Raw genomic sequence first — 12142 nt, 5'->3', positions numbered from 1 at the left:
TAAAAATAAGATAACATTTTTGGCATTGACTTTGTGCAGTTAAATGTCATATTAAATTAGCGTACTATATATTAAAGCAATAAGCCATGAGAGGCTTTGCATTACAGTGAATTTACTACAAGTAAGGGGTATGTTTCAAATGTCATACCTAAGAACACAAATGTTGAATGGTCAGTGGTGATCGTTACCATTGTAAAATCACTGTAATGCACAGACTTGAGTGGCTTTACTGCTTTTATAAAATGTCAGCAACTAACGCTTCATTAAAAATTCTTTGTTTTTTGTTTTTATTTGGAAATATTTGTTTTACAGTAAGTACAGCTCAATAAAATTAAACAAAAAAAATTAACTCATACTGACCTTATTTTTGAACTTATCAAGTTGTTAAAAATGTTAATGTAAAGATAGGAGCTTCCTTGTAAGGCCTACACCACCATTCTCACATTTTGCTATTCATAAATCAATCTGGACTCTTAGCAATGCATCAAAACTGCTGGTTGGCTCCTCTCACCTTCAGTGCAACAGATGTCCCATGAGTAAAGAGTGGCATGCTTGTCTTTAACTTCACAAAGTAGGCCAGCCCAGCTAGAGCTAATAGCTCTTCACTTAAGAGGCCATAGGAGCTAAAAATGCAATTATGTTCCCTGAATTCTCTCTAGGTGACACCTGCTAAATGGCCATTTCTGTAGCCACCGGTCAATTTCTGGCCTACAAATCGCTTTCCTTCTATATCTCTAACCTGCCTTTTATGGAACCACTTCCTACTTGTAACTAAGTGACATTTGGTTCTGGTGAAGGACACACCAAATATAGGAAGAACTAAATGCCAATGCAATGGGGTGAGATCCTTGTTTTTGCTCTGTAGAATATACACTTCTAAGTTATTTTCCAACAAAGACAGAAAAAAGCAATAAATATTAATAATACACACAATACGTAATATGTTGTTTATCTCAGTATGATGAGGGTAAAATAAACTGTTGTTAAAAGGGAGCATCTTTGATATGGTTAGTAGTGCATTTACATTTTTACTGTACAGTATGTTCCTACAGTGACCCGGGCTCGGGGTCATAGAACCCTGGTCATCATCCAATAAGCACTACTGCCAAAAAAACCATATAATTAAATAGAAGAGACAGGCAATCCCAAAACTGTAAGGAAACCATAATTTTACAACAATATTGTTAGATTTTAGTTATAAACTAACAGCTCTTAGGCTAAATAAACAATGAGAAATAAAACACTGTAAAAAAAAATCCTGTTAAATTTATGATTAAAATACTGGCAGCTGTGGTTGCCAGAAATTAATCGTAAAAATACACTGACCATGTTTTGGGCAGTACAGGATGTAATTGTGTTGCTTGTATATTTGTTAATATTTTGTTAATATTCCAACCAACAAACTGGCAATACTGTACAAACATCTGCTTTGCAATTTTAAATATACTATTTAATAGCACCATGACCACATGATGACTTAAAGTTGCTGTAAGCTATTTTTCATGCAAAAAAAAAAAAAAAAAAAACCTCTACTCCCTGAAAGATATTAATGAAATAAGTGTTGTGAGAAATCTCACTGGTCTCTATGACAGCACTAGACTCTGTAAACAGCAAACAAAAATGTGTCCTCAGGCCGCGGTCTCTGATGCTTTCTGCCTGACATTAATTTTGCACGTTCTTATAGTATTGTAGCTGCAGCGAAGTATTGAGGCTTAAAGCCATTTTTATGCCATGTTGTTCATTACAGTTGTCAGTTGAGGGCACTATTATGCTGCTGTTGTTTTTGACAACTGCTTCTACTTGGTGTCGGTCTCAATAAAGCTAATTTGGTTTCTTTGGAGTGTTGGGTTTTGGAAAAAGGGGGCGTGGATAATCCAACAACAACATACAACGCCTTAAATTTATTCCACCGTTCCAAAAGCAATGACTAATAAATATATATAGACAGTGCAATATAACGCAATAAACAACATAAAATGTAACATAAAACACCCCAATATATACACACAGATTTAAAAAATAAGAAACATAAATATTCAATATAATCAAATGTCCAATTACGCTATTGTTTTTCACTGTAATTTTATAAATAGTTTACCTTAAAAGTACAAGCATTGTCTTAAAAAAAAACAATGATAAGTTAACCAATTAACAGTTTTTCACTGTAGCATTTTTTCATTCTTTTTCTGTAAACATGACAACATAGCTGCGAGAAAATCCTTATGGTAGTAATAATAATCAACGTTTTTTTTCTTCCTGGAGCAATTTACTAACATCTTTGTGAATATAAAAGAGATTAACTTGCACAACTTGACTCGTTTCATGTCTCTCTCTTCTCTCATTTCACTGTTATTTATACTTTCTGTACCCTGCAAGCATTTCTTTTCACAGTAAACACTCTCCTACTCCACACATCAATCTTTACCTGAACTACACACTGCGAGTGGCTGTTAAACCTCTTGTGCATCTTACCCAAACACTACACACACATGCACACACTGTCATTAAAGTAGCCCCTCATCAGGATATCAGATGCACACTGTATCACTGGGGCATTTAAGATCTCTTTTCAGGTCGGGGTGTGTGAGTTTCTGGGTGACCTCATTGCAAACTGCATGAGAGGATGAAAGAAGCAGAGAAATGCACTATAATGCCAGCCAAGACTTTACTAGCTAGAGGCTAATCATGTATCATTTGAAGGAATCTGTTACCAGTCACTGACCATACATCTTCCCTTAGCAGTGAGGCAAAGTAAGAAAGAGAAACAGCTTTGAATCTCTTTAAATTTTGAGAGAACAGCAAGAGGACGAAAGAGAAAGAGAGAGAGAGAGAGAGAGAATGGCTAAGGCACTCACATACAAGAGTGTTCTTTTCTATTTTGGTGAGCAATCACAGGAAGTTACATAGCAGGGCTCACATACTGTGTAATGTTTAAGCTCTGAAGAAAAAAAAATAAAAAAAACAGGATACTGCTTTCAATACCACTACATACTGGTGTTAGAGCACTCAGTTTGTTTAATTTTAAAGGCACAGTCTATAAGAGGCTTCACCATCATTAAGGATACATTCTCTTCTTAGTCAGTGCAATCTGTAGTTTTACAACAATGGCAAACTTTTTTCTATGGCATATTTGGCCTAAAGAAGGGGGGTGCAAGAGTTACAATGTCCGACGACCTGCTCATGCCATTCCAGATGTATATGATTTACTTTCTTCTGCTAAACATAAACGAAGATTTTTAAAAGAATATCTCATCTCTGTAGGACCATACAATGCAAGTGAATGGTGGCCAGAACTTTCAATCTCCAAAAATCACAAAGGCAGCATAAAAGTAATCCATAAGACTCTAGTGGTTAAATCCATTTCTTTAGAAGTGATATGATAGGTGTGGCTGAGAAACAGATCAATATTTAAGTCCTTTTTTTTTTTTTTTTTTTTTACAATCAATCTCCACTTTCACTTTCACTTGAAAGTGAACAAAGTGAAAGTGGATATTTCTAGTAAAAAAGGAAGAAAGTAAGTCATACATATCTGGGATGGCATGAGGGTGAGTAAATGATGAGGAACATTTTTATTTTTGGGTGAACTAACCCTTTAAGCCAGAAACTGAGCCTGCCAGGTGTCATTCCATCATATGACTGAAGTACTGAACGCAAAAGCAGAATCTTTCACTGTGTCAGTTCATACCTGGTGATCTCCTCCTTTAGAGCAGCAGGATCTGGTGGGTAGAACTTCACCCGCAGACACATGGTGAACGGAGGTTGTGCTGTGTGGAGAAAATCAACATGTCATAACTAAAACGTCAGATTAAGAGTTAGCTTATGCAACATCAGAAACAGAGTCATATAGCAGTTTCAAAATTAAGTCACATCACCCTTTTCACGGGTCAGCCACTTTAACACATGCAAAGGTTTCCTGAACAACTACATATCAGAACTACAAACAGCTTCATCAAGTGACTGTTACTATTTAAGATGACACCATCTGTACATGCAGAATAACCTTGAAGCCCTTTTGTTTTCAATAAAGCATGCTTCATTACAGTAATCATAGTGATGATGTCTGCAATTGCTCCATTACGGCAACTAGCACACTATAAATAAGATCGGATGGATGATACTTACATTTCATCTGCTTAGAAATTGACTTGGTAACCTCCAGCCAGTGCTAAAACAACAAAGTAGAGAGTTTTAGAGCACATACACACACACACACGCTTTTGATGGGGATTTCCATTTGACTTATATGGCTTTAATACTGAGCTAATTATATTTTCTATTCTTTAACCACACCCATATCCCTAATCTTCACAGAAACCTTTTTGCATTTTTAGATTTTCATTACATTTACATTTATTCATGTAGCAGATGCTTATATCCATAGCGAAATGAGGAACATAAGCCATTCGTCATACAAATGTCATTAAGACATTTAGTATGTTTATTAAAAGGAATAGTTCTCCTAAAAATGAAAACGAAAACAAAAAGTCCTACTGATTTGGAACAACATTAGGGTGAGTAAATGATGACAGAATTTTCATTTTTAGGTGAACTATCCCTTTAAGCAGTTTCCCTCATGAGGACCATTGGCTGGTCCCCCCAGTGTAGGTAAAACCTGACTCACACAAACAGATATGCATATTGACAGAGCTCATGTACACACACATATTACATCTTTTTTTTTTATCTAACACATTATTACACAGGAGCAGGTGGTCAGTGTGGGTAGAAATACAGATAATTCAATATCAGTGTGAACTGGGGGGAAGGGTGGATATATTAATCATTTAATCTCTTTCTCTCTTCTCTGGAGCTAAACATTAGCACATCTTCCACACCGTGTTGAGATTCCATCACTGCTATTGTGTGTAGTCACAGATTAGCCAAATCAGCCAAGCTGAGCCATTGGATTTGAGAAAGAAATATATTCAGGCTTTAGCACCAGTAGGCTAATATCTAGAAATAGCACTAGGCTCTTTAAATGGATTCATTTTCAGGTTGAGCTGAAAGCTTTTGCCAATATTTCCCTTTATTAAGCTTATCAATCGACGATTAATAAATTTTAAGCCCAAATGCATTTGGTAATCATGCCAGCAGAGAAAAGACTATCTATACAGTCATCCACAACAAGAGGGTGCATTGCTGCCTATGTGCAGCATGTCATGTCCTGTAAGCAACACCTTCACTGCGGGGGTCATTGTAATCATGGAGCGTTTCTCTAAAGATGAACATTATGTTTACTGCATAAACCGTGATAGTGTGTTGTAGTACAACGTGACAACAAGCAGTGTTGATCCACCGGTCTCCCTCTATCATCCACACCGACAATCAAGTAAGTTCTCGACGGGAGAGCATGCAGGTACATTCATCTGAAATCTTACCGTCACCAGTGTAGAGGTACTGTATGTTATTAAAAGTACACACGGGGAGTTATTATTCTCTGAAATATCCCACGATCTACAATGTGAAGTTTTAATGAACTTGAATCTATCTTCTATAAATGTTACTATTAACAGTAATACATTAAAGACCCAGTGAAATCAAAATTGAAGTTTTGCTGCTTTTAGTCCATATCTATCAGCTTTAAGGTCATCTATATGCTAGTGTACTTCTATCTAAAGACTGACTAAATTAATTATCAGAAGATATGAGCATTTAAATTCTGCAGTCTCTCTCTTCTGGCTAAAAAGACTCAGGAACATCCATGATGCCACATAGAGGTTGAGAAACCTTGTCCAATCAAATCCTTTCTAGAACAAGAACAGATCCTCCACATACAACTGTTCAGCGCATTTGGCTGTGTTAACTGGCGCTGATCATGCCTTCGCAGTGCACTTCAAAGGGAGCACAATCCATGCTGTAGGGTCGTTCCAAACAGAATTTTCAATAACATAAAAAGTGAGTTCTGACTGACCATTATCACCTTTCAGCCATCTGAAGCTCTCACAGTGGAGAGTAATTGTCTTTGAAGGGAGTAGGGAAGATCCCTTCTGAATGGGACGCACTAATGCAGGAGCGGGAAGCGAGGAAAGTTGCTGGAGTTTATTTATATTTTTTGTGCAGTCAGAGGTTTCTTGGGATGTACAGCTCGAGTAAGTGTTGTTTATTCTTAATGCTTATTGTATTGTGTTTCAAAACATGGATATATGATCTTTTACTCGCTTGTTTCACAGTCATCTGCATTGGACTTGCACAACGGCTCTAGCCTCATCGTAAGCAAAGTCTGCAAAGTGCTGTATGCGTTTGTGGACTGGTTATGGATTAATGTTGTCAGTTAGATCATTGTTTGGTTCCCGAGTCTTTGGAAAAACTGGCCGGTATCGAGATCGCTTCAAGTTTCCCCAGTAAGCAGCTCTGACATGAGCAGCATGATGGATATATATAGGGGTATATTAAATGATACAGTATTTAAAAAGTAGTCTACACACATGTACAGTAATTCGGTGGCTGTAGATGTTTTCATGTTTCCTCCTAAAGTCAAGAATTTTTCTCTGATGCTAAACGGTTGGTCAGTCAAAAATCAAACTTTGTATTAATAGAAAAATATGTTTCTTGTATTTTTTGTTTCAAGCTGTTCACCACTTACAATGTATTAATGTTCTTGTAAATTATTAATTGATTTTCATTCATGAATGTTAAAGATTGTCGATTAAGAACATTTCTTAAAATATGCAACCCTACTTTCCACATTATCGTATTCTGAGTGGTCAGCTAATTTGTTGCATATTTTACCAACAAGGCACAATCTAATGGGAACTGCGGGCACTCTGTAGATGCTAAAGTTGTCCCAGTGTGTCACCTACATAAGACTAGCATCCTTTAGATGGCCTCATTATTATTTATGTCACTCAATGTGAGAGGCACCCAAAGGGGGTCAATGGAAAAGACAGACATGATGAAACTCAAGAGTGTGTCTGTGTAAAATCCGTGTCAGGTTAGCATTTAACAGACACAGATCAATACAGACCTTGAATTCCAAATGGCATTTTCTTATTTTCTCAGTTCACAAGTTTCTGCCGTTTCTCACTTTTGACTTAGGATCAAATCCATGAAATTAAGGGTCAAATCTGATCATACATGTATTTTATAAATGAGGCCCCAGATACCTTATTTTTTTAATTTATTTTTACATTTTGAATTATCCATCAATGTTTGAAAATCAGTAAATTACTGTTTTTTTTGTTTTTTTTTTTAAATGCAAGCCATTTATCATTTTTCTTCTTAGAAGAACAACCTTTCCATGCTGAGCACCATCCCCCTGGTTCTACATGATTTACTCGTATGATTTATGATTTTCAACCTGTCCTCCTAGAAGGTTCATGCCATCATTCATCACCTCTGTCTCTCTCTTTGACATTTACTGATTACTTGAGATTAACCGTATAGCCAGTTTGCCCACTACAGCATCAACACAAATACAGCTCACCTGCAACACATGTGGCTTCTACATATATTAGGATCACAACCAATGCACTCTAAGAAATGAGAGCCACTTTGAGTATTCTAACCGATGTGGTAGCTTTCTCACAGCAAAAAAAGCCGCGGACATGAACGTAGAGATAGGCACTAAAGATGATGTATTGGTGCTTTGCAGTACTGTTAACCTTGGACTGTTTGAGGCAAGGCACATGCTTGGGCACTCACCCGTTGCTTATCTGGATCCACATATCTAATGCCAAAATAGTCCTTCTCCAGCAGGTTTAGATGGTGGCAGATGAGGTCAAATAAATACTGGCCTTTAGCATCCCTCTAAAAGACAAAGACAAAAACAAAGAATTTATTAGATTTACTATTTCTCTGGGTAAGCTTAAAAAAAAAAAAAAAAAAAAAACAACTGTGCAAATAAAACTTATTTTTATTTTGTTAATCAAAGAATGAGGTGGAAAGCTAGGGATTTTAATTGCTGATAACATTACTGATTTTAATTTCTCTGACTCCTTTGGAGAGATTTTGTATATCTAATATTAATGCAGTGAAACTGCATATGCAGAGCCTGGGGTTCCCACACTTTTTGACCAATGAATTTACAGGACTTTCAATTGGTCAAAATTACTTGATTTTTAGAATTCATATTTGAATGTCAGGTATCAAGCTTTTGAATTAACAGATGTGTGTTAATGTCTCCATTTGGGAAAGTACCATGTTAACTTATTTTTATTCAGATTTCCTTGCTTCCACCAAAGTACACAAGATGCTCTGTGGAAAATTCTTAAATCAAGTTGAGATCACATTGATCATTAAGTTTTTGACAAATATGCCATCATTTATGCAAAAGGAGACACTCAACAAAAATCCAAAACATTCTGATATCAACTTGTCATTAAAATATTTATGACAATATACTTTGAAATGAATAATAATAATAATAATAAATAAATAAATAAATAAATAAATAAATAAAACATTCACTAGTGCTCTCCGACTTCTGGAACCCACTGTCTTAGTATAAGCTGAAGTAACAAACTTACTAACCTGTTTAATACAGTTCTTCATAACCATGAAAAAAAAATTAGTCAGGGAAGGAAATGAGGTTCAGTAAACCTGCACAAGTCACTTGTCTCTCTTAACACACCTGAAATATCACAATCATTTGCATTCAAAATCGATTTTATGTAAAAAAAAAAAAAAAGAAAAGAAAAAAAAAGAAATATATGACAGCTTATTTCAAGCGCAAGTGCACAGAATTTGAAGTGCAACTCAAGATAATACACTCTTATTGGCAAGTCTTCAGGCAAGAGTGATTAGTTATGGATTTTGATTTACTGTGCGAACTTTGCAATACACATAACCCTAGACAACTCGTTCAGTTACCTTGAGCTTAGTACTGTACACATACTGTATGTGTACAGTCAGAGGCATTAACACTGGCCCAATAATGAAAAGAAACATTGTAATTAAAAGTTAAACACTAGCATGCCTTTGTCTTTGTTCAGACAGGCAGCAAAAAGCAGATTTTTTGACATAGACTGCTTCTACTATTAGTTTGTTTAATTTGCTCCACTAACTTAAGCTGGCTCTACACTAGCAGACTCAAAACAGCTCGTTTTGGCCAAGGGTGTCATTCATGCAGACTGTTTTGCCAAGATCTCGCTCTCTTCAGTCAGTGGTATGACATACTTGCCAATTAAAAATGGTGGGGGTACATTTACCCACACATAAAGACTCACCACAACTATCTCTCTCTCTGAAGTGATTTGGGGCTTTTTCAGACCTGTAGTTTGCTTGATTGTTCCGAAACAGGGGCTAAAATAGTTACAATGTTGCATTTTCTTCATGGTTCGGTTGGCTTTCACAAGGTTAAAATGCACCAAAAACTGAATTAGCTGCATAAGTTGCCTGTCTGCTGGCTTATCTCATTAAATGAGCACCATACTTTCCAGTTTTTTTGAGAGGTACAGGATGCATTCTGCATTGTGGGGAAGGTACAGAGTAAGAAAGAGCTCGCCTCTGTTCTCTCTGTTACTGGTTTATATGGAAACAGTTCAGTTGTCAAAATGTCCATCATGGTTATTATCCGTCATTAGTTGTTTTGTATTATTTCTGCAGAATGACAGAATCACTATGGATTTTAATCACCATTTGTGATGATATGCAGCTGAGTGTGATTAAATTTTTTTTTTTTTTTTTTACAGATTATCTTGTCAGTTCTTCTCAGTGACAGAATGATTTTTTCAAGCAAAACATATGTGTCTTTTCAGTGCTTGAAGCCATTAACTCAGCAGGGGTTCCCGACAGTCAAGTGATTAACACCTCCTGCTGAGAGGTGCTAATGGGCGCTCTGTCTCCCTCTGCCTGGTCGGTGATTATGTTAATGAAGATAACACCTGAAAATCATTGGAAAAATCAGCTAGATGTAGAGCCAGCTTTAGCATTTTCATTATATAAGTTATGCCATTTAAACCAGTTTTAAATAATCACAAAGGAGAAAGTAATACAAAACAGTGTTTATTAAGAACATCAGACAGAGGGGGTGCACACTTCAGATCTGTTAAGCTGTTGTACCTGTGCTTAGTGGGAATTGCTGCAGTATTTCTGGACACTATCAGACAAACAAAGGGAGTAGAGAATCTCTGACTCCACCATTTATGCCACTCCAGCAGGAAATTGGATTGCATTTTGGTCAGAAACGAGGGGCCCTCATTCATCTGTTCACATCTTTGCAATAGTTTTGTGGATTAATTATTGTATTAGTTTTATTATTCTTAAAATGTGTATGCTTATGTACAGTTGAAGTCAGAAGTTTACATACACCTAAGCCAAATACATTTAAACTCAGTTTTTCACAATTCCTGACATTTAATCGTAGAAAACATTCCCTGTCTTAGGTCAGTTAGGATCACTACTTTATTTTAAGAATGTGAAATGTCAGAATAATAGTAGAGGGAATGATTTATTTCAGCTTTTATTTCTTTCATCACATTCCCAGTGGGTCAGAAGTTTACAAACAATTTGTTAGTATTTGGTAGCATTGCCTTTAAATTGTTTAACTTTGGTCAAACATTTTGGGTAGTCTTCCACAAGTTTCTCACAATAAGCTGATGGAAATTTGGCCCATTCCTCCACACAGAACTGGTGTAACTGAGCCAGGTTTGTAGGCTTCCTTGCTCGCACACGCTTTTTCAGTTCTGCCTACAAATTGTCTATCGGATTGAGGTCAGGGCTTTGTGATGGCCACTTCAGTACTTTGACGTCCTTAAGCCATTTTGCCACAACTTTGGAGGTATGTTTGGGGTCATTGTCCATTTGGAAGACCCATTTGTGACCGAGCTTTAACTTCCTGGCTGATATATTGATATGTTGCTTCAATATATCCACATAATGTTCCTTCCTCATGATGCCATCTATTTAGTGAAGTGCAGCAGTCCCACAACATGATGCTGCCACCCCCATGCTTCAAGATTAGGATGGTGTTCTTCGGTTTGTAAGCCTCACCCTTTTAACTCCAAACATAATGATGGTTATTATGGCCAAACAGTTCCATTTTCGTTTCATCAGACCAGAGGACATTTCTCCAAAAAGTAAGATCTTTGTCCCTATGTGCACTTGCAAACTGTAGACTTGCTTTTTATGGTGGTTTGGAGCAGTGGCTTCTTCCTTGCTGAGCATGTCGATATACAACTCGTCTACCTGTTTCCTCCAGCATCTTCACAAGGTCCTTTGCTGTTTTTCTGGGATTGATTTGCACTTTTTGCACCAAACTACGTTCATCGCTAGGAGACAGAATGCGTCTCATTCCTGAGCGGTATGATAGCTGCATGGTCCTATGCCAGCAGACAGGCAACTTATGCAGCCAATTCAAGCTTTTCAGGCCATTATGTGGACTATGAAAATATTAAGACAAAAAGGTCAAACACAACATGCAGCATTTTCATCAGTCCAAACAGCTTTGAAAAGGTGTTTCTAAAATATAAGCCATTTGAACATACTAATGGTGTTTCTGTGTGGCTCAAGGAAGAAGGCAGGAGAAGACTCACGTTCATTTGTTTACTCTTGGAAATACTGTATATTTATATTGTTTAAGATGGGGGCAACAGACATGGTGAGAGTCATTAAGTGGCAGTGTCTGCATGTAGCAATTATATGGCTGTGTGCACTACACCTCAGCACTTAATGGAATTATTCAGCAGCCATATCACCTTGTAGCTCTGGACTGCTTGCCTATTGAAGCTAAGCAGATTTAAGCTTAGTTGGTACCTGGATGGGAAACCTGCTGGGGAAAATCTAAGGTTGCTGATGGAAGAGGTGTTAGTGAAGCTAGTGTCTGTGTGCTCCTAACGCCCCAGTATAGTGATGGGGACACTATACTGTAAAAAAGGCACTGTCCCTCGGATGAGACGTTAAACCGCGATCCTGACTCTCTGTGGTCATTAAAAATCCCAGGGCACTTCTCGTAAATAGTTGTGTTGTAACCCTGGTGTACTGGCCAAAATTCTCCCATTGGCCCTTATCAATCATAGCCTCCTAATAATAATCCTCATCCATGAATTGGCTCTATCACTCTACTCTGTACTCTACTCTAACCTCTCCACCAATAGCTGGTGTGTGGTGAGCAGACTGGTCCACTATGGCTGAAGTTGCATCATCCAGGTGCATGCTGCACACTGGTGGTGGTTGAGGAGACTCCCCTGTTCATTATTTTAAGCGC

General features: G+C 37.2%; 1 protein-coding gene across 2 annotated transcripts in view; it reads right to left on the bottom strand.

The window, feature by feature from the left end:
- LOC127455704 (FERM domain-containing protein 5) overlaps positions 1 to 12142 on the bottom strand; it is a 152401-nt gene that overhangs the window by 22708 nt on the left and 117551 nt on the right. For both annotated transcript variants that reach the window (XM_051723765.1, XM_051723766.1), the window contains exons 2-4: positions 7642 to 7746; positions 4123 to 4165; positions 3686 to 3764 (exon numbers count right to left, since the gene is read on the bottom strand). In XM_051723765.1, coding sequence (XP_051579725.1) covers positions 3686 to 3764; positions 4123 to 4165; positions 7642 to 7746 — 227 coding nt within the window. The remainder of the gene's footprint in view (positions 1 to 3685; positions 3765 to 4122; positions 4166 to 7641; positions 7747 to 12142) is intronic.

The sequence above is a fragment of the Myxocyprinus asiaticus genome, chromosome 18, assembly GCF_019703515.2.
Source record: "Myxocyprinus asiaticus isolate MX2 ecotype Aquarium Trade chromosome 18, UBuf_Myxa_2, whole genome shotgun sequence".
Classification (NCBI taxonomy): Eukaryota; Metazoa; Chordata; class Actinopteri; order Cypriniformes; family Catostomidae; genus Myxocyprinus; species Myxocyprinus asiaticus.
Note: the sequence above shows the minus strand (reverse complement) of the source record. Positions and strands in the feature narration are given on the sequence as shown.